Source organism: Artibeus jamaicensis, unplaced genomic scaffold (assembly GCF_021234435.1).
Source record: "Artibeus jamaicensis isolate MK-2021 breed Jamaican fruit bat unplaced genomic scaffold, CSHL_Jam_final contig_47, whole genome shotgun sequence".
NCBI classification, from domain to species: Eukaryota; Metazoa; Chordata; class Mammalia; order Chiroptera; family Phyllostomidae; genus Artibeus; species Artibeus jamaicensis.
Genome location: NW_026521848.1, coordinates 2,054,774 through 2,076,350, shown reverse-complemented (window position 1 = coordinate 2,076,350; position 21,577 = coordinate 2,054,774). Strand labels below are relative to the sequence as shown.

At 48.4% G+C, this 21,577-nt stretch overlaps 1 protein-coding gene across 5 annotated transcripts; it reads right to left on the bottom strand.

The window, feature by feature from the left end:
* Nucleotides 1–9,769: 9,769 nt before the first annotated feature.
* RINL (Ras and Rab interactor like) lies at nucleotides 9,770–21,553 on the bottom strand. Of its 5 annotated transcripts, none has more exons than XM_053667557.1 (12): nucleotides 21,246–21,552; nucleotides 20,209–20,297; nucleotides 19,862–20,009; nucleotides 17,058–17,160; nucleotides 16,045–16,117; nucleotides 15,894–15,958; nucleotides 15,665–15,775; nucleotides 15,188–15,589; nucleotides 14,482–14,793; nucleotides 14,091–14,222; nucleotides 13,775–13,938; nucleotides 9,770–10,060 (listed from the first exon to the last, which is right to left on the bottom strand). In XM_053667557.1, the coding sequence occupies exons 2-12, from the start codon at nucleotides 20,256–20,258 to the stop codon at nucleotides 9,977–9,979; spliced, it is 1,644 nt and encodes a 547-aa protein (XP_053523532.1). In that variant the 5' UTR covers nucleotides 20,259–20,297; nucleotides 21,246–21,552; the 3' UTR covers nucleotides 9,770–9,976. The 5 variants fall into 5 exon arrangements, with proteins under 5 accessions (XP_053523532.1, XP_053523533.1, XP_053523535.1 ...); XM_053667560.1 differs by having other exon boundaries at nucleotides 9,991–13,692; nucleotides 21,246–21,551; XM_053667558.1 differs by lacking the exon at nucleotides 20,209–20,297.
* Between the last annotated feature and the right edge of the window lie 24 nt (nucleotides 21,554–21,577).

Here is a 21,577-nt window from a genome sequence, read left to right as displayed (position 1 = left end):
CTTATCTTCTCACTCTCCCAGCGATATATCAGACCTCATCAAAACTCCAACAGCTCTTCCTCGTCCTCACTCTCAGCCCTGACCTTCTCGTTTCCTGAGAACTACAGCCGCTTTCCACCTCGTCTACCGTCCTTCTGTGCCTTCGCCGCCCCGGCTGCCTTCCCACCAGTGACTGTTCCCATCTGCTGAGCTGCTTTTCCCCTGTGCGTATTCTCATTTTTCTCTTCCCCATTCAAGAAATTGTTCCCCTGTGGGCTAGGGGTCTCAGAGGAGAACTGTGACAAGCCCCAAAGCAGCATTAGGCCAGCTTGCTTTTTCACTCTTTTCTTTAGCCTCCCCAGGGCTCCAAGCGGAAATAGCTTCACGGTCTGTCACACCTCAGATTGAAAACTCAGATGCTCTCTGGGGCCACTGGGTAAAGCCAGCCTGTGAACAACAAGCTCTCAGTTTCATTACATAGTCGTAACGCTGTTTCCCCACCATTACTGAGGTATAACTGACATAGACGAAACCACACATATTTCAAGAATCCAAGTTGATGAGTTTTAACTTACGAGTTTAAACCTGTGAAACCACCACCACAATCAAGATAATCGCCGTAAGCTAACGAACATCTCTGTCATCCCCAAGTTTCTTCATGCCTCTCAGTAAACCCTCCAGCCCTCGCCCTCCACACACGCATCCCCAGGCAACCACAGATCTGATTGCTGTCACTATGGGTTAACTTTTATTTTCCAGAATGAATTTATATAGCATTAACTCTCGTGTCTGGCTTTTTTCATTCAATATTATTTTTTGCAGATTCATAAATGTTGAACAAGAATTCATTCTTTTTATTTCTAAGTATTACTCCATTGCATGGAATAGTTTGTCACTGCGATTTGTTTACTGAGTTACCCACTGCTGGATATTTGGGTTGTTTCCAGTTTTGGCAATTACACATGAAGGTGATAGGAACATTGGTGTATAAGTCTTTGCGTGGACATTTTTTTTTAAAAAGAATTTATTTCTGGAGAGAGAGGAAAGGAAGGAAAAAGTGAGGAAGAGAAATATCAATGTGTGAGAGAAACATAGATTCGCACATACTGGGGAAGTGTGCCTTTTGCACACGCCCCCAACCAGGGACTGGGCCCACAACCCAAGCATGTTTCCTGATTGGGAATCAAACTGGTCGCCTTTCGCTTTGCAGGACAATGCCCAACAAACGGAGCCATACCAGTCAGGGCGTGTCTGGCCATTTCTTTCCTCCAGCATATACTCTTGGGAGCGGAGTGCCTGGGTCCTACGGCAGGTGTACATTTAACATTGTCAGAAACCGCCCAGTTATTTTCCCAAGTAGTTCTAACATGGTACCATTTATTTAATAATAATAATAAACTGGCTGAACATATAGGCTTTATTTTCATTCATTCATTCTTTTATTCAAAAGATATTTATTGGGCGCTTCTGTGTGCCGGGCCCCGGTCCAGGCACTGGGAATGCAGCAGTGAACAAGGCACAGAAAATCCCCACCCTTGGAAGCGAAGGTTTGACTTAGATCCTCTCTGCAAGCCTCACGCGGTTTGGAGGCTGGGAGCACACATTGCTCAGGAGATAGATGCCCCAGGTCCAAATCTTGGCTCTGCCCTTTCTTAGCTTTGGGCCAGTCCTCTGATCTCTGAGTCTGACTCTGTAGAAAGGGGATGCTGGCGGCACAATCATTACCTACTAAGGTTGTGGCCTTGGCTCACAAACTGGTTGCTATACATAGAGGGCAGGGAGAGACCCAAGCAAGAGGCAGGCCCCTCCAGATTGGTAGGTGGCAGGTTTCATTAGTAAGGGAACTTCTGAAGCGTGACTTGGGCTGCTGCAAGATGGGTAGATTCCTGCACCCGCATGTTAGCCCCTTAACCACTGAGGCCTGAACTGGGCTCGGTCACCTGTACTGGCCAGTGTTGCATTCGATGGGCGAGAAATCAGACATCCAGAAACTTAGAGCTTATGATGGTATTTATTGGCCAAAAGTTTTTTTACCTGCGCAGGGGCGGCTTCCTTCCCCCCCTGGGGAGTCAGGTAGCTTCTCAGAGCTACAACATGGAAGCCGCACGTGGCTTACAAACTATGGGGTTTTTATAGGGCAGAGCAAGCGAATGCGGGCTTACAGAAGCAGATGTGGCGGTTAGCTATTAGCTAGGTTGCTAAATTGAAAACGGTGAGGGTCTCTCTAATTGGTGGGTATTGCTGCTGGTGGGCCCTGGTTAGTTACCTTATTTGGCTAGAATTTTTCTTTTTTTTTTTTTTTGAACCCAACTGTTCCCGGAGGATTATTTATTACCCAGTCTCAGGAACTGCAGATGCCTAACGGCTATCCCTATGTTTCCACTACTAATGGCCATTACAGCCAGATGGTTTCAACGGCTCCTTTCTCTTTCAACGCCTCCTTTCTCTTTCAAGGCTATGTCCTTGGAACAGCGCCCTCTGTGGAAACAGTAGGCAGAAGTACATTTCAAGGACAGGGGAAGGAAGGAGGAGCTTCTGATCGCCCAGGTGCAGCTCAAGGGTCAACTGGAAGTCATGTCTTCTCCATGACCTCCTCCAACAGGCAGTGAGCCACTAAGCACTAACCAGTATCCCCTGGGGAAACCAGAGGAGAAATGGTGTTGGCCCATTGTGTTTGGGTTTGCATTTCCCTAGTGGTTAGTGATGTTTAGCGTCTTTTCTTGTGCCTATTAGCCATTTGTTTATCTTCTTCTTCTTTTAGAGCTTCTTTGAAGAGATATATTTAAGTCGTTTGCCCATTTTTAAATGGGTTGTTTGTTTTTTGGTTGCTGAGTTTTAGGAAATCTGTGTGTATTCTGAATCTTAATTCCTTATGATTTGCAAATATTTCCTCCCATTCTGTAGATTACTTTTTCACTCTGTTCATTGTTTCCTTTGATGCACAGAAATTTTTAATTTTTAAAAAGATTTTATTTATTTATCTTTACAGGGGAAGGGAAGGAGAGAGGGAGAGAATATCAATGTATGGTTGCCTCTCATGCATCCCCTGATGGGAACTGGCCCGCAACCCAGGCATGTGCCCTGACTGGGAATCGAACCATGGTTGTTTGGTTCCCAGGCCTGCGCTCAATCTACTGAGCCACACCAGCCAGGGCAGAAATTTTTAATTTTGATGTAGCCCAATTAGCAAGGGACACGAGCTTAATTTAGATACCAAAAATATAAAAACCACCCTGGCTAGTGTAGCTCAGCTGATTGAGCACAGGCTATGAATCAAAGGGTCGCTGGTTTGATTCCCAGTCAGGGCACATGCCTGGGGTGTGGGCTAGGTCCCCAGTGTGGGGGTGCCACACATTGAAATTTCTCTCCCTCTCTTTCTCCTTCCCTTCTCTCTAAAAATAAATAAATGCAATCTTTGTTTTTTTAAGCCCTGAAATTGTATTTCTTGCAAACCTAAATTCTGGCCTAAGAGGTCTACGTATAATGTATTTTAAAATTTTCGGCACTGGCCGGTATGGCTCAGTGGATTGAATGCCAGGCTGTTGATCGAAAGGTCATAGGGTATGTTCCCAGGGCACATGCCTGGGTTGTGAGCCAGGTCCCCAGTTGGGGGTGTGTGAGAGGCAACCGATTGATGTATCTCTCACACATTGAGGTTTCTCTCCTCTTTCTCCCTCCCTTGCCCTCTCTCTAAAAATTAATAAATAAAATCTTTTAAAATTTATTTTATTAATAAATAAAATATTTTAAAAAATAAAATAAATTAGGTTGCAGACCCCCTACTGGGAACGTGGCCTGCAACCCAGTCATGTGCCCTGACTGGGAATTGAATCTATGACCCTTTGGTTCTCAGGCTGGCACCCAATCCACTGAGCTACGCCAGCCAGGACTAATAACATTTTTAAAGAAACCCATCCAATATGTTTTAAATTCTCAATAATTTTTTTAAATTGACTCATTCTTTTTTAAATTCAACACATTTATTTAAACAGGAAATGTCGCCCTGACTGGCGTGGCTCAGTAGATTGAATGCCGGCCTATGAAGCAAAAGTTCCTGGTTTGATCCCCGGTCAGGGCACATGGCTGGGTTGCAGGCCAGGGCCCCATTGAGGGGCGTGTGGGGGCAACCACACATTGATGTTTCTCTCCTCCTCTTTCTCCATTCCCCCTCTCTAAAGATAAATATAGAAAATCTTTAGCCCTGGCTGGTGTAGTTCAGTGGATTGAGCACGGGCCTGCGAACTAGAGTATCATGGTTCGATTCCCAGTCAGGGCACATGCCTGGGTTGCAGGCCAGTTTCCGGCAGGGGACACACGAGAGGCAACCATACATTGATATTTCTCTCCCACTCTTTCTCCTTCCCTTCCCCTCTCTCTCGAAAAAAAAATAATAATAAAAAAAATTTAAAAAAAAAAGAAAATCTTTAAACAAACAGGAAATGTCATTTCACACCAAAAGGTAGAAAACTGATAGGGGAACTGAAGCATTAAAAATGTGAGCCTTAGTTGATAGGCTTAAGTGATTAATGCGTGTGGGAAGCTGTGGTTCCCCTGGAATGCAGGGAGGTCCACCAGCAGTTAACCTTTATGCCTCAGGTGGTCTGCAGGTAGATGAAGATGGTATCTGAGCCACTGTGTTCCAGGGAGGGAACATCCACGATGCAGATAAAGAATAGATCAATATCCCTGGCTTGTGTGGCTCAGTGGGTTGAGTGCTGGCCTGTGAAACAAAAGGTTGCTGGTTCGATTCCCAGTCAGGGCACATGCCTGGGTTCCTGGCCGGGTCCCCAGTTGGGGGTGTGCAAGAGGCAACCAGTTGATGTGTCTCTCATACATCGCTGTTTTTCTCCCTCCCTTTCCCTCTCTCTAAAAATAAATAAATAAAACCTTTAAAAAAATACTTGATCACCAGATGGAGGAGTGCTGGGAAAATCACCTCTTGGACTGCAAATCATCCAACTAAACTTTATTCCAAACCCTTTATCTGTCCTTCCTTCTCTCAGCTTGAGATGAGACATTAGACAGCTTTGAGGGTACCTAACCCGCTCTCTGCTCAGATAGCTGACATGTCAATAAAGTGCCCATAAAGATACAATCCTTGTCTCTGCTTGTTGGTCCTGGTGGTGACAGGCAGCACCACCACAGACGTTTATGGTTTCAACATGAATAGCAACATGCCAGGGAGGAAAGGTCAGGGGGTCTAATCTGTATGACCACGGGTACTCGAAGGGGGGAAAGGCCACCCTGGTGGGGGAGGTCCCACCCCAGTTTTACCCATTGCTAGGTACCCGGGGCTTTCTGCCATGGTGACTTCCCATACCTGACTTGGTTCTAACTCTGCTCACGCCGGTCTACCTGCCTACTATATCAGAGTCATTTTGTATGCATGTTCAGTTTATACGTTAATAATAAACCTGTTAGGCAGGAGTTTACAAGAAGAAGGAGGGTCCATAGTACTGGCAGAAAAAGCTCATAAATAACTTTGATTAACTGCCTCCTGTTTTTAACAGGATAACAAGAGGTGGTCTGGAACCAGATAAAAATCTGAGTTAACAGACCTGCACCCATATTTATGCTTAGGGGGTCATGCCCTCCCTTGGGAGAGTGTTTACCACCTTCCCCCACCAAATCGACGTGTAATTCCCTCCCCCCACCACACAGTCATGTAAGTCCTCAGAACAAAGAGCCCGAGCACCTGTGCCCTTCTCCCCGACCTGGGCTAGGCCCATTCTCTTCCATGAGGACGTATCACTAATAAACTTTCCTCGCATACCAATCGGCTTGCTGATCCGTAACACTTTACTGAATCGGCAGGAAGAATTGAGCCTCCCACAACAAACCAAAAGAGGTCATAAGAAATGTTTCAACCAGAAAAATTACCCCGCCCTCCATTCCACTCACTCGGTGAGCAAAATATGCCCCAAGTGTGCATGAGATCTGAGGCAGTAATCTGATGCTCCCTTGGTTCCTAGCTCTTGTCTGAATGTGATCTGAGTGTATTTTTCCTTTTGTTTTCCCTTTTTAAAAAAATATTTTTTGAAGATTTTATTTATTTATTTTTAGAGGGGAAGGGAGGGAGAAAGAGAGAGAAATATCAATGTGTGTGGTTGCATCTCACATGTCCCCCACTGGGGACCTGGCCCGCAACCCAGGCACGCGCCCCAACTGGAAATTGAACCAGCGACCCTTTGGTTTGCAGTCCGCACTCAATCCACTGAGCTACACCAGCCAGGGTTAAAAATATTTTATTTATTTCTTTTTAGAGGGGAAGGGAGGGAGGAAGAGAGGAAAAGAAACATCAGTGTGTGGTTGCCCCCTACTGGGGACCTGGCCCACAACCCAGGCATGTGCCCTGACTTGGAATTGAATAAGTGACCCCTTGCTTTGCAAGTTGGCATTCAATCCACTGAGCCACACTAGCCAGGGCTAAATATATTTTTCATATAACATGGCCCCCAGTGTCAACTGACATAAATAGAATATAATAGACAAATAATTCAGCAAGGATCAAGAGGTGCTCAGTGCATTGGGTGAAAGACTGTTGGAGACAGGTTAGTCACAGGGTCACAAAGAACTACCCGCAGGTGACATCCTCATGCAGAGAGGGAAAGACATCTTCGCGGGGAAGAGATCTGGCACCCACTTCCTGTTATGGACTGAACTGTGTCCCCTCCCTGAATTCCTATGTTGAAGTTCTCAGAACGTGACTGTATTCAGAATAGAGCCTTTAAAGAGGTAATTAAGATAGAATGATGTAGTATAGAATTCTACACTTATATAATTTTATTAACCAATGTCATCCCAATAAATTCAATTAAAAAAAGAAAAAGATAGCCCTGGCTGGTGTAGCTTGGTGGACTGAGCGTGGGCCTATGAGCCAAACAATCTCGGTTTGATTCCCAGTCAGGGCACATGCCTGGGTTGCAGGCCAGTTTTCAGTGAGGGACACACGAGAGGCAACCATACATTGATGTTTCTCTCCTTCTCTCCCCTTCCCCTCTAAGATAAATAAATTAATTTAAAAAAAAAGATAAAGATAAAATAAGGTCATACCGTTACCAAACTCAAGGGGCTCACCACTGGGCTGCTCTATTCAAAACTAACACGTGGTTGCCACAAGGTAGTTTTATTTACTTGCAACAAGTGAAGGAGATGGGGGATTCATGTGGAAAGGCCTGCCTCCAGGAAGGCAGGCGTAGCCACTGCCTTCCTATGCTATTCGGTGAACCACACACTGATTTCAGTCGGCTCCGCTATTGGCCGGGGCTTCCTGTCAGCTCATCCTGTCTACAGCTGGTCTGCCAAGTATTGTGCTACATTTACCATTTAGCAAGAACAGTGTTTAGTAAGAATGGCCCAGACCTTGGGACCCTTGTCCTACCTAACAATATGGGTGGGTCCTGATGTAATACGTGTGGGGTCCTCATAAGAGATTAGGACACAGACATGCACCGAGGGGACACCGTGTGAAGACAAAAGGGAGAAGACAGCCACCGACACGCCAAGAAGAGAGGGCTCAGAATGAAGTCAACCTTGCTGACACCTGGGTCTCAGACTTCCGGCCTCCGGAACTGTAAGAACACAAATTTCTTTTTATTTGCACCCAAATTTCTTTTATTTAACCCCCCAGCCTGTGGTATTCTGTTACGGCGGCTCCACCAAACTACTGTGCTCCTTAACGCCACAGGCAGAGTTAGCATCACTGCTCGTGGGGCCCCTGACTGGATGTCACCCGGGAGGTATTCTTCCTCTAAGTGCAGGACCAGAGTCTGATCAGGAGGACACACCGGGCAAATCCAGAAAGTGGGACTGTCCACAGGACAGCCGGCTGGGGCTCTTCCAAAAGCCGATGTCGGCGAAGACAAAACAAAAGAGACAAGGGGGCTGTTTCAGATTAGGTGGGACCCAAGAGATGTGCCAACCAACTGCAGCACGTCATCCCAGATTTTATTGTATTCTTTTCTTTTTAAAGATTTTATTTTTGGAGACAAGGGGAAGGAGGGAGAGAAACATGAATGTGTGAGAGACACATCAATCAACTGGCAACCTTTTGATGTACAGGATGATGCTCTGAGCAACTGAGCCCCCTGGCCAGGGCCCAGATTCAATTTTAGTATAAAAAAAAAGACACAACAGCTGTTTTGGGAGAGACAGGTGGAGAAATAAGACTTTGGACTGCATGTTGGATAATGTGACCAAAACGATGTTAAAAATACATGCATAGCCCTGGCTGGTGTAGCTCAGTGGTTTGAGCACAGGCCTGTGAAGCAAAGGGTTGCTGGTTCGATTCCCAGTCAGGGCACATGCCTGGGTTGTAGGCCAGGTCTCCAGGAGGGGACGTGCAAGAGGCAACCACACATCGATGTTTCTCTACCTCTCTCCCTCCCTTCCCCTCTCTAAAAATAAATAAATAAACTCTTAAAAAATTACATATATGCAACCTAATACTATAGAACTCCTAGAAAAAAACATGGGGAAAGTGTACATGATATTGAATTTGTCAATGACTTCTTGGATATGACACCAAAAAAGTAGGCAACAAAAATAAAAATAGATACTTTCGACTGAGTCAAAATCTTTTGTGCATCAAAGGAAACAATCAACAAAGTGAAAGGTAATCTTACAGAATGCAGAAATTTATCTGCAAACCATGTATCTGATAAGAGATCAATATCCAGAATATAAAGAACTCCTACAACTCAACAACAACAAAGGACATGACCCAATTTAAAAGGAGGCAAAGGACTCGATTACACATTTCTCCAAAGAAGATACGCAGAAGGCCAACAAGAATATGAGAAGATGGGGGGTGGGCTGGGATGGGAGTAAAAGACAGAAAACTGTACTTGAACAATAACTAAATTAAAAAATAAAATGGAAAAAATAAAAATAACATGAGAAGATGTTCAGCATCACTAATCATTAGAGAAATGCAAACCACAACTACCATGAGGTGTCACTTCACAACCATAAAGATCCCTGCTATCAAACAACAAACAAACAAACAGAAAATAAGTGTGGGCAGGAATAACGACGGGGAAAAACTGGAACCCTTGGGCACTGCCGGTGGGGATGTAAAATGCTGCAGCTGCTATTGGAAACAGTTTAGAGTTTCCTCAAAAAAAAAAAAAAATCAAGAAAGAAAGAAAAACACAAAACCCAAACCAAACCATGTACACCCAAGTTCACTGCAGCTTACTCACAACAGCCAAGAGGTGGAAGCAACCCAAGTGTCCATTGACGGATGGCTGGATGAACACAATGTGGTGTATGCATACAGTGGAAATGTTTCAGCCTCTAAAAAGATGGATATTGCCCTGGCTGGTGTGGCTCAGTGGATTGAGCACCTGCCTGAGAATTAAGGGTGGCTGATTTGATTCCCAGTCAGGCACACGCCTGGGTTATGGGCCGGGTCCCCTGTTGGGGGCATGTGAGAGGCAACCATTTCTCTCCCTCTCTTTCTGTCTCCCTAAAAATAAATAAATAGAACCCTTTAAAAAAAAGATAGAAATCCTGTCATGTGCCACAACATGAATGGACCTTGAGACCATTATGCTGAGTGGAATAAACCCGTTCACCAAGAAACAAATGCTGCACGACTCCACTTACACGAGGTACCTACAGCAGTCAAAGTCAGGGAAACAGAAAGTAGGAGGGCGGTTGCCAGGGACTGCGGGAGGGGGAGCTGGGAATTGTGCTCCCTAGTTACGGTTCTAGTTTTACAGGATGAAACAGTTCCAGAGAACTGTTACACAATAGTGTGAATATAACGAACACCACTGAACCATACACTTAAAAGTAGTTAAGAGAGTAAACTTTATGTTTTTACCACAATTTAAAAAATTAACAATACACACATAAACAGATAATAAATAAATGCAGCTCAATTCTGGGTGCCCTGCTTGCCCTGGAGGTCCGCTCTTTCTCGAAGGCGGAGATGCCCCTCTCAGTTCTCTCAGGGCCTGGTGGTTCCCCTTAGTTCTGTCTGAACAGAAGATCACAGGCCACGGCCTTCTTCAAGCTTTTGGACTTGGAAAAACAATTGCAAAAACTCTTTCCTGGCGCAATTTTTAATTGACATCTAAAATGACACAATTTCGATCATTATAAAATGTAAAATTTTAATGACAAGGCATTTCTTTGTCAGATGGATTGAGAGGGATCTTTCTGAGGCAGGGTAGTAAGAAGCCAGGACAATTCCTGGGCAAGCAGAATGGGGGACACCGAGACAAGAAAATTAAACAAGGCCAAACAGTTTGAACAACTCATTGCCAGCTAGTGAACCGCAAGACCTTATCTTCCCTAAAAACACTAGAGAACAGCCCTGGCTGGTGTGGCTCAGCGGGTTGAGCGCTGGCCTGTGAACCAAAGGGTCGCCAGTTCGATTCCCATCCGGGGCACATACCTGGGTTGCAGGCCAAGTCCCCGCTGTGGGGTGTGCAAGAGGCAACCACACACTGATGTTTCTCTCCCTCTTTCTCCCTACCTTCCCCTCTGTTTAAAATTAAATAAAATCTTTAAAAAAAAAAGGGAACACGAGAGAACAAATGGTTTCTCCTCGCGGACCAGAGAATACATAGTTTACACAACCCTGGTCAGGGAGATAGATGACAGAGACCCAGTTAGTTAATGCCATTTGTGCCAGCTAAACCCAAAGACAGATGAAATCAGGAGAACAAGTAAACCAAAACCCCATCAAGGCCAGAGGGACCCAAGATCAAAGTGAAACAATAAAATAGACCAAAAAAACCCCTCCAAACTCCTCTATATGCTCATTTTGATACATCAGCATATTAAAAATGTAACTGGGGCCCTGGCTGGTGTGGCTCAGTGGATTGAGTGCCGGCCTAGGAACCAAAGGGTCACAGGTTCAATTCCCAGTCAGGGTACATGCCTGGGTGGCAGGCCAGGTCTCCAGTAGGGGGTTCATGAGAGGTATTGATGTTTTTTCTTCTCCCTCCCTTTCCCCTCACTCTGAAAATAAATAGATAAAAGCTTACAAGCAAAATAAAAATGCAACTGGAAAGTTGGTGAATATTCTATTGAAACCCTCCCCCTGAGATTCTCACCTGCGGAGGAGAAATAAACACCCTTACAACAAAGCCATGGGTGGGCTCACTCTAGAGCAGTGGTCCCTAGCCTTTTTGGTACTAGGAACTGGTTTCATAGAAGATGACTTTTCTGTGGACCGGGGCTGGGGGTTGGAGATGGTTTTGGAATGATTCAAGTGCATTGCATTCAAGCTCACCTCCTGCTGTGCGGCCCGGTTCCTAACAGGCCCGGACCGACACTGGTCTGCAGGCCTGAGGTTGGGGACCCCTGCTGTAGAGCATGCCCTGTCCTTTGACGGGCAGGAACCTTTTACTTCCTTCTAAATCTAAGGGTCCCCGTAAGACTTAGAAACCAGTGGGCAGCAGCAGCGGCAGCTCATCCTGGTCTTACCCCCGAACCTGTCTCCAAAACCCCTTTTTCTCTGACTTCCCAGTGAGCTAACAGCAGCCCCGCCTTGGCTCACTCCTTTCCTATAGCATCTCCAGGGAGCCAAAGCAGAGCAGCGCCTAGCCTGTCTCCTGTTGCTTCCATGCTAAGCCCGTCCTTGCTTCACTGTCCCCAGCTTTAATGAACATACTCTCAAAATCACCTGGACTCGTGTTCTAAGATCTTACCCACAAGAAGTCAAGAACCCACACACCACTGACTGGCTTGTGCAGACCAACCCCAGGCCCAGTCCTTATCTGGTGACATTCCTGTTTTTCTATGTAATTACTGTATATGTAGATGACTGTCCCTTGTTACAGTGAGTTGGATATTAATTCTACTCTTTTTTGATGTTAAGAGCTGAGGAACTGTTACATTGCCATTGCCTGCGGTAACAAATGACTAAAAATTTGGTGCCTGAAAACAACAGATTTATTCTGCTACAGTTCTGGAGACTGTAAGCCTGAAATCAGTATCACCAGGCTTAATCAAGGGGTCAGCAGGGCCCCTCCTGGAGGCTCTGAGACTAAGGAGAACTGCTGCCTGCCTGGTCCGATTTCTGGTGCCTGACAGCATTCCTGGTGGCTGATAACATTCCTGCTGGCTTCAGGCTATGTCACCGCAAGGCCATTATCTTCAATTCTATGCTCTGTCTTCATGCTGCTTTTTCCTATTTGTGTCAAATTTCTGTCTGCCTCCTTTTTATGAGGATACACATGATTGCATTAAGAGGCCCCCTGGATAATCCAGGACAATCTCCCCATTTTAAGATCCTTAATTTAATAACATCTGCAAAGGCCCTTTTCCAAATAAGGTAACAATCATGGATTCTAGAGATTAGGACACGGATATCTTCTGGGAAGCCCGTTTCAGTTTACCACAGAAACTGTGTTCGTTGAATCATTCGGCAAGTATTTATTGAACACCTACTGTGTGCTAGGCATTTGGTAGGCACTGAGGATCCAGCTATGAACCAAACAGAGATTCCAGCCTCCCAGAGCTGACATTCTAAAGCTGCATTGTCCAAATGGTAGCCACAAGCCCTGATATGGCCACTGCGCATTTGAAATGCGGCTACTCTGAACCGAGGTGCGCTGAAGCGTGATCTGCACAGCGGATCTTGAAGACTGAGCACATATACACGAAGAATGGTAAGTATCTCAATAATTTAAAAATATTGATTACATGATAAGTAATATTTGGGATATATTGGGTTAAATCAAATGTTATTAAAGTTAACCTCGCTTGTTCCTTTTTCATTTTTTTTAAATGTAGCTACTAGAATATTTAGAATTACATGTATAGCTTGCATTGTATTCCTCTTGGATGGAGCTATTCTAAGGGGAGGGGGAGACTATGGACAATTAACACAAGAAATAAGCATATTATATGGTGTATTAGGAAGTGATAACTTCTATGAAAAAAAGATAAAGATTAGGGTAAGGGAGTACATTGGTTTCCTGGTGCTGTTGTAACAAATTACCGCAAACTTCGTGGCTTAACCCCTCCCCCCCCACCAATTTATTATCTTGCAGTTCTGAAAGTCAGAAGTCCAAAACATACCTTAGGGATCTAAAATTAAAGCCTGAGTTTCTGCTGGAGATTCCAGGGGGAAATGCATTCTTCGTCTTTTTCAGCTTCCAGAGGGCTTCTGCCTTTCTTGGCTCCCAGCCCTCATTCCAGCCCCTGCCTGCATCATGGTATCTCTTCCTCTGACTCTGAGCCTCCTGCCTGCCCCCTTATGAGGCCCCTGTGATTACCTTGGGTCCACCGGAACTCAGGATAACCTCCCCATTTTAAGATCCTTAATTTAATTGCATCTGTGAAGTCTCTTTTACCACATGAAGTAACATAGTCACAGAATCTGGGGACCAGGAAGTGGACATTGGGGGCGGGGTGCATTATTCTGCCTTCCACGGGTTAGGTCACAGGAGAGGAGTTACCGCGTTACACAGTCGTCTCTGAGACTGTGAAATCTGCCTAAAGATCTGAAAGAAGGGAGGGCAGGAGCAGTGTGAATGTTAGGGAAGGGCATTCCAAGAAGCGGAAACAGCCAATGCAGAGGCCCAGTGGTAGGACATTCCCTTTTCCTGGGACCTCCTCCTCCTTGCTGCCCCCGAAGAGCTGGTGCCTCTGCATCTTGCTTGAAGAACAGAAAGGTTTGAGATCCCTATTCATCATTGGTCTCTCGTCACAGTCTCTATTCCCCAGGGTTCCTCAAAGGGCGGGTTAGCCCTAAGGGGCAGGCAGGCGCCTTGTGTCAGAAAGGCAACAGGATCAGCCCGCCCCTCTACCCACAGTCCAAATGGCCGGTCACCTGGGATCTGGCGAGGCCCTGTCTGTGCAGTGTCCGCCTGTGGTGCCACTGGCGCAAGGAGGCACGGGCCTCCGAGCTGAGCCCCTTCGGTGCACGTCCCGCGTCGGGCTGGTAGTTGGCGATGTGGTGCAGTGCCCCAAACCAAGTGGTCAGGTAGTACCCAGCTAGGGGCAAGAAGAAGAGGTTGGCGCAGCTCTCCTGGCTTCCCTTGTGGCAGGAAGGCCCCTTCAGTTTGCCGCCTTTCCACCTGCTGCAGGGGCAGGCTGTTTGGGGCCCCACCCTGTCGGGTCCTGACGCTCTGGGGATGGGGCCTCACCTTCTCCCAGTAGCTCTTCCGGATCCAAGAGCTCCATAAGAAACTCCACGTCCAGCTGTGTCTCCCCAATGTCCGGACTCCAGATAAGCTCCTCGGTCAACGCTGGGAGGAAGGCGTCGGCGCCCAGGGGCTCTGTGGAAGCCGAGGGCGGGCTCTGAGATAGATGGGGGCGTGCAGGCCCCTTCCATCTGATCCCCAGGACCACAAACTCTGGCTGTCTCTCACCTTGCTGGGTGTGCAAATGCCTCTTACCTGACCCCCAGGCCTGCGAAGACGCCTCCCATAGAGCATGGCGCCCTGCCCCAAGGACGTCCACACAGGAGCCTCCTACCTGGCTCCCGCAACCCTCAAGGCTGCTCCACATCCAGGTAGATGCAGACTCCTCCTTTACCTTCGTTCTTGCCTGAAGCCAGCCCCGCGTAGACATCACTGCACACCGCCAGCAGCAACGCCACCTTGCGGCGTGGGGCGCAAGCGGCGTGGAGGTGCGCAAGGCGCGAGTGGATGCGGCTGCGCAGGGCGGGGCCCTGGCCCTCAGGTCCCGCCCCCTGAGCTCCCGGAGGCCCAGCCCCAGCCCGCAGAGCTGTTTGTCGCCGCCGCAGTCGCCGCAGGTCCGGGGCGCGGAGCGTGCGGAGTCGTGCCCACAGGGCCGGCTTCAGAGGTGCCAGTACCGCCCGGCACAAGGCCGCTTCCACCGCGGGGCCTGCGAGGTGTGGAGTCGGGGAGGGAAGAGTCACTGGGCTGCCCTGCGCCCACCTGCTCGCTCCACCAACCCATCCTGGACGACTGCCACCCCTCCCCAGCTTCTGGCCACCCATAAGTGCAGACATGGGTATGAATATGTGTGGAAGAGGGACCCTGGGTGCGAACACATGTGTGAGAGAGGGAATCAGGGCTGTCACGCCTGTGTGAGACAGAGCGATGAACACAATAGGGGTTACTCTGTGTGGCAAAGGGCGTGTGAGTAGAACAGGTGTGCACAGGGATAGAGAGGAAGAACTTGCATGTGAACACATACGTAGGACCAGGTGGTGGCAAATGTGGACAGCGTGGGTTCAGGGAGCGGCCCTAAGTCCCCTCCCAGGCCTCCTCATTACCCAGATCCTCGTCCTTCTGGGGGACCCCAGGCCCCCTGCTCCCAACGAAAGCCCTGACACTGGGGTCCTTTGCTAAGTGATCCTGGAGGTCGGTAAGGAGGTGCCGCACATCCTGAAGCAGCTCCGTGGCGGGGTCCCCGGGCCTGTGGGGGCCCCCGGCGTCTGAGGTGAGGCGTGCCTTGAGACCTCGGAACTGTCTGGCCACATAGCTGCTTCTGGACCTGGCCAGAGCCTGGACATGACTAGTAAGCACATCCTCAGGTCCTTCCTCTTCATCTTTGTAGTCGTCAGTCTCCTCTTCCTCCTCCCCCAGGCTGGGCAGAGCTGGCCCAGGAGAGTGTGCTTCTGAGCTGAGTGGGCCTTCCACCCAGGAGACCCGATGAGGGGCAGAGTGCCTGGGGGCTGGATGTGAGGAGAGGGTTGGTCCTCCAAACAGCAGCAAAGAGCTCCCTCACCCCAGGGCCACGCCCAGCTGACCTGGATCACTTTTCTCGGCAGTCTCTGGAGGCGTCTCTGGGGAAGTTTGCTCCATCCCCTGCCCTCTGTGGAGCTCCAGGTAGACCTTGTTCACCACGGACAGCACCCTCCCTGAGCAGTCGAGTTGGACACTGCCAATCTGCAGAGGATCTGGTCCCCCAAGTGCCACCCTTCTGGGCCACGTAGGCAGAAAGCCGGCCTCCCCCTCCCTTACACAACTGTGCCTCACCTGCGTGTTGCTCCCCAGGTCCCAGAGCAGGAGGGGGCAAGAGCAGAGTTCTGGGCAAAACATCCCTGAGAAAAGATTAGTGGGAGCCATGGTGTGGGTAAGGTAGCTTAGGAAAGGATCCCCCTTAACCCTCGTGATGGGTGAACTGTACCTGCTGGCTGACAGGAAGGCCAGGAGATGGGGCAGGTCTGGCATGCAGAGGTTAGAGGATTCCAGACACACACCTGTGGGAGGGAGCCAGGAGGGACAAGTTAGAAAATGTGAGGGTGGCCGCCTCCTCTTCCCTGCGACTCTCTCCCCCAAGTCCTGAATCTCTCCAAGCACCTTTACCCAGGGAAATTTCTATTTCTTGGAGTCTGCACCTTTTCCTGCGTCTTTATGTTTGGATCCCAGTTATGCCCCCGAGTATTTATTCCTTAGACAAGTATTTGTCCAGCACCTTTTCATTCCCAGGTACTGGGGATCCAGTTGTGAAAAGGCAGACACAATCACTGCTTTCCTGTAGCTTACGTTTTTAGTGGGGGGAGACAGAAAATAAATGAGTAGAAAAATAAAGATAAATATATTGTATTGTGTGCAATGAACAAAGCAGAGTGATTGAAAATGGCCAGGGCTGTCCTCACTGTGGTGGTCAAGAAGGTTACAGTTGCACAGAGGGCTGTAGGGTGGAGACCAAACCAGTCATTTGGGGAGGAGCGTCAATTCAGATGGGGTGAGCAGATGCAAAGGCCCTGGGGCTGGGATTCATCTAGTGTGCTCGAGGAAGAGAGGACAGAACGGTGTGGCTGGGGCAGAGTGAATGAGGGGCAGTAGATGGACGGGTGGGCCGGCTGGCTACTGAAACACCTTATGAACCATGACAATGACTTTACATTTTTATTTAAGGATATCGTATATCCTTTGCAGAAATGTGTAGCATCTGATTGACTGAAAATACCACTCTGGCCGCTGGGCTCAGAATGGATTGCGGGAAGGAAGGGGTGGGCACAGGGGTACCAGAGAAGGGCCTGCCGAACTTGTCTGGGAACGGGCTGATGTTGGCTCGGACTGGGGTTATGGAGGCGGAAGGGATTGGGAAGATTCGAGAGATGTTTGGGAAGTAAAGTTGACAGCTCTTGATGCTAAATTTGCTGTTGACTGGAAATGTGGGGGTAGGCTGCTCACCTCCAGGAAGCTTCTGGATCTGGTAAGTGTTGACTTCCCCTGGTGAAGGTCCTGTCCTCAACACCAGGACCCGGCTGGGGTCGTGTCCTGTGACCAGGAAACTCTGGGGGTGGAGACAAAGGTCAGCATGAACAGGATTTGTGCAGATGTGTTATTTTTTGCCTGCCTAGCCTCCATTTCCCTTATTTAGGGCTGCATGAGGCAAATTTCCTTTAGAGAAGGTCCCCCTCCTTCCCAGTCCACTTGTGGGTAGGACTGACTTCCCATAAGTCCTCAGAGCGGGTCCAGGCCCTGACCTAGCCAGTAGGACGACAGTGCTGACCATTGTGATTGGTTCAGAGATGGGCATGTGACCCAAGGTCAGCCAACAGAAATCTTCCATAAGACTTTTGCTGGAGCACTTTGGGAAGAGGCCTCTTTTTACGATGGGGTTACTAACTTGGTGAGATGCAGGGCTGAGCTGGGGACAGCTATCTCTGCCACCACAGGGAGAGAGCTTCCCCAAGGAGGAAGCTACGGTAGACCCCTTAGTTATCTTATCCAGCCTATCCCCCATGCCTTGCAGCACACCAGCTTTGCTCAGGGCATTAATATGCAGAGCCATCAAAGATGAATAATAACTGAGTACTTCCTATCTCTGGCTGTATAACTCCTAGATGAGCTTTAAAAAATATTGCTATGGGACCCCATCCGTATATTCTGAATCAAATTAAAGGATATTGCCTTTGCTGATTAAAAAAAAAAATGGGTGCACCCTGGCTGGTGTGGCTCACTGGATTGAGTGCCGGCCTGCAAAATGAAAGGTCACTGGTTCGATTCCTGTCAGGGCACATGCCTGGGTTGTGGGCCACAGGCCCAGTTGGGGGAGTGCAAGAGGCAACAGATGGGTGTTTCTCTTGCACATCAATGTTTCTTTCCCACTCTTTTTCCCTCTCTCCAAAAAATAAATAAATAAATTTTAAAAATCTTTTAAATAGATGCAACTGGAGCTTCCCTTTTTCCTCTTTTTCTGCCTAGAACACACGTGTGTGCTTGGACCTGGGGCAGCAGCCACTGGGCAACCAGGACAGAGTTCAAGAGAACTGCAGAGTCTCTGCCCTTGATGCTACCCAAGCTGCTGAACCAGAGTCAGCAGCTGCTTTCCCGGTTATGGTGGAAAGATAAATGCCTATTTGTTTAAACAACTGTAGAATGAGTGCTTGTTACTTACAGCCCCAAACATTCAGAATTCCCCAGTTTCAAGATAGGCCAAGATTCCCTGCTCTGACCCCGCCTCCACATACAGCGTCACAACCCAGCGACCTGGGAGTCCAGGGCTCCGCTCCTCACACTTAAAGGGCCCGAACAGACCAAGAATGGCTCAAGAAGATCTCAAAGCCCCAGAGCCTATAAATCTAAGTGATGAAGAAATAGCAAAACTCTCAGACGCACAGTTTAAAACACTGGTGATCAGGATCCTCACAGAACTGGTTGATTATAGCCACAAATTAGAGAAACATATGAAGGCGAAACTAATTGAAATGAATGGAATTGTACAGGAAACCAAGAGCAATGAAAAGGAAACTGGGACTCAAATCAATGGAGTGGACCAGAAGAAAGCAAGTAATGGCCAAACAGAAAAGAGTGAAGAAGCAAGAATTCAAAAAAATGAGGAGAGTCTTAGGAACCTTCAGGACATCTTTAAATGCTCCAACATCCGAATTATAGGGGTACCAGAAGGGGGAAACGAACAGCCACCAGTGGAAAACTTATTTGAACAAATAATAAAGGAGAATTTCCCCAATCTGGCAAAGGAAATAGACTTCCAGGAAATCCAGGAAGCTCAGAGAGTCCCAAAGAAGTTGGACCCAAGAAGGAACACACCAAGGCACATCATCATTACATTAGCCAAGATTAAAATTAAGGAGAGAATCCTAGAAGCAGCAAGAGCTAAGAGGACAGTCACCTACAAAGGAGTTCCCATCAGACTGTCAGCGGATTTCTCAAAAGAGACCTTACAGGCAAGAAGGGGCTGGAAAGAGGTATTCCAAGTCATGAAATCCAAAGACCTACAACCAAGATTGCTCTATCCAGCAAAATTTCCATTTAGAATGGAAGGACAGATAAAGTGGTTCTCAGATAAGATCAAATTCAAGGAGTTCATCATCACCAAGCCCTTATTATATGAAATGTTAAAGGGACTTATCTAAGAAAAAGAAGTTAAAGAAACATGAACAGCGAAAGGACAGCAAACTCACAGTTATTAACAACCACACCTAAAACAAAAGCAAACTAAAAGGACAGCTAGATCAGGAGTGGAAACAGAAATGAAGATCTCAAGGAGGGTTAGCAACAGGGGAGTGGGAGGAGGAGAAGGGGGGAGAAGGTACAGAAAATAAGTAGCATAGACAGTAGATAGAAAATAGATGGGGGGGCAAGAATAGTATGGGAGATATAGAATCTAAAGAAGTTGAGACACATGGTCATAAACTAAAGGGGGCGTAATGGTGGGGACGGGGGGTAGAGTGGAGGGGAATGAAGGGGGGGAATAGAACAACTGTAATGGCATAATCAATAAAAAATAAATTAATTTAAAAAAAAAGATAGGCCAAGAAATAGGATGAAGAAAAATTTGTAAGTCGTCTGATTTGAAGGATCCAGGCATTCCTGAAATCATTTCTGGGTTATTCGGTCATTTGAATCAATAAGTGGCTTTTTAGGTTTGGCCTGTTTGTGTTGTGTATGTCGCTACCAACTTGCAGAGTTCTGACTGATCCAGGGTGTCATAGGAGTGTCAGAAAGGGTCCCCGGCTGTGAGTACTCACCCCTGGTGGCCACAGCTCCAGAAGGGCTTCTGCGCCCTGGGTGTCCAGCTCTGGGATCTGCCACACCCCCGACGTCCTCTGCAGGCGAAGAACTGGTTCTGGGGCCCCGAGGATGCCTAAGCAGGCCTCTCCTGCTCCGTTCTCCAGGCTGGGATGTGGAGGGTCCAGGAGACCAGGGGTCAGGAAGGGGCAGTTGGATACTGAGGTGGGGCCAGAGGTCAGGAAGGGGTAGCCCAGGGGTAGAGAGTGAGACATGGGGTTCTGGGTCCCGTGGGGGGCAACACTGGATGGAAGGGATTTCTGAATCCAGGGGCAGGAGATGGAGACCCCAGCCCAGGAGCCCTTACCTGTCCCCATAGGTGGGGCCTGCCGAGGCCTGGTCCTCTGGCTGGGCCATCCTCACGATTTGGGAGGCCAGCGGGTCATGGCCTGGCCTCTGGCAGGGCGTGGGGGGGGGGGCGGAAGATAAGGCTCAAGGCTGCTCCAGTTCAGGGGTAAAGTTCAAAACATTTACAACCAATATGGCAAAGACCCTGACCAATCAGAATGGACCCCAGGCTCCTTGCTGTGCCAGGAGTGAATTCTTTCATCACTGGATGGTGGGGTGCTCTGGGATCCCAGGAGGGAGGTCAGTGTGTCTTGGGGTGAGGGGAGAGGGAGAGGACTCAAAATGACAAGCATTTACCAAGTGGTAGGGCAGTATTTCAGGGTTTAACATTCAGCGCGGCCGTGTGAATGTGGACGAGCTGAGTAACAAACCCACCCATAACCCAGTGCCTGGAAAAGGGCTCCGCCCACAGGAGGTTCCATAAATGAGACAAATGTTACACCACATCCCCTCCTCCTCCCTTCCCTGATGACGAAGGGGCCCTCAAATATTTTCCCCCAACAATTTTTTTAATGAAAGTTTCAAACATTGAGCAAAATGGAAAGAATTTTACAGGGAACATCCACACACTCACTACATAGATTCTACCGTTATTTTTCTCTGCTTTCTCACACAGCCGTCTGTCTAGCCGTGTGTCCGTCAGACCTCAGCTCTTAGCCGGGTATGGAGACCTAGCGTGGGCCACCGGCTGAGGCGGGCATTAGTTCCCCTGCAGCCCTCCCGGGAGTAGGGAGCTTAGGTCCATGCATCCATGCATTCCCACAACTATTTATTGAGTACAGGCCCAGAATTAGGTGCTCTGGACACAGAACAGGCCCTGCTCTCAGGGGCATCCATTCTTCTTGGGGTGGATAGAAAATATGGATAATAAACAGCTAAGCAAACCAACCAGCCTGCTGATCAGAGCCCAGAGTGTTAGGAAGAGAGGACCAAGGCAGGAACCCTGTCCAGCGAGGAGCAGGTGGCAGGGGTGGGGCGGGGGAGGCAGATGCTCACCTGGGTCCCATGAGGGGCAGGAGGAGGTGGGTGGTGCTGGGCAGGGCAGGATGGGGAGCTGCCTAATACCAAAGGAGGCAGAGTCTCAGGTAACGAGGCCAGCTGCTGGGTCCCTGGGGGCCCTACCTGTTCACGGAGGCTGGAGGAGGAGGAAGTGAAAGTGCTCCTCTCAGAGAGGAAGCTGAGTTCCAGGGGAAGAGGCGGGGCTGGGGTATCTGAAATCGACCTTCCTCCCTATTTCTGGCGGCTCAGGCCTCAGGTGGCAGGACTTTGGAGGAAGGGGCCCTGGCAGACTCAAAGTCCAGGGCTAAGAGCCCTGAGGCCCCCGCCCG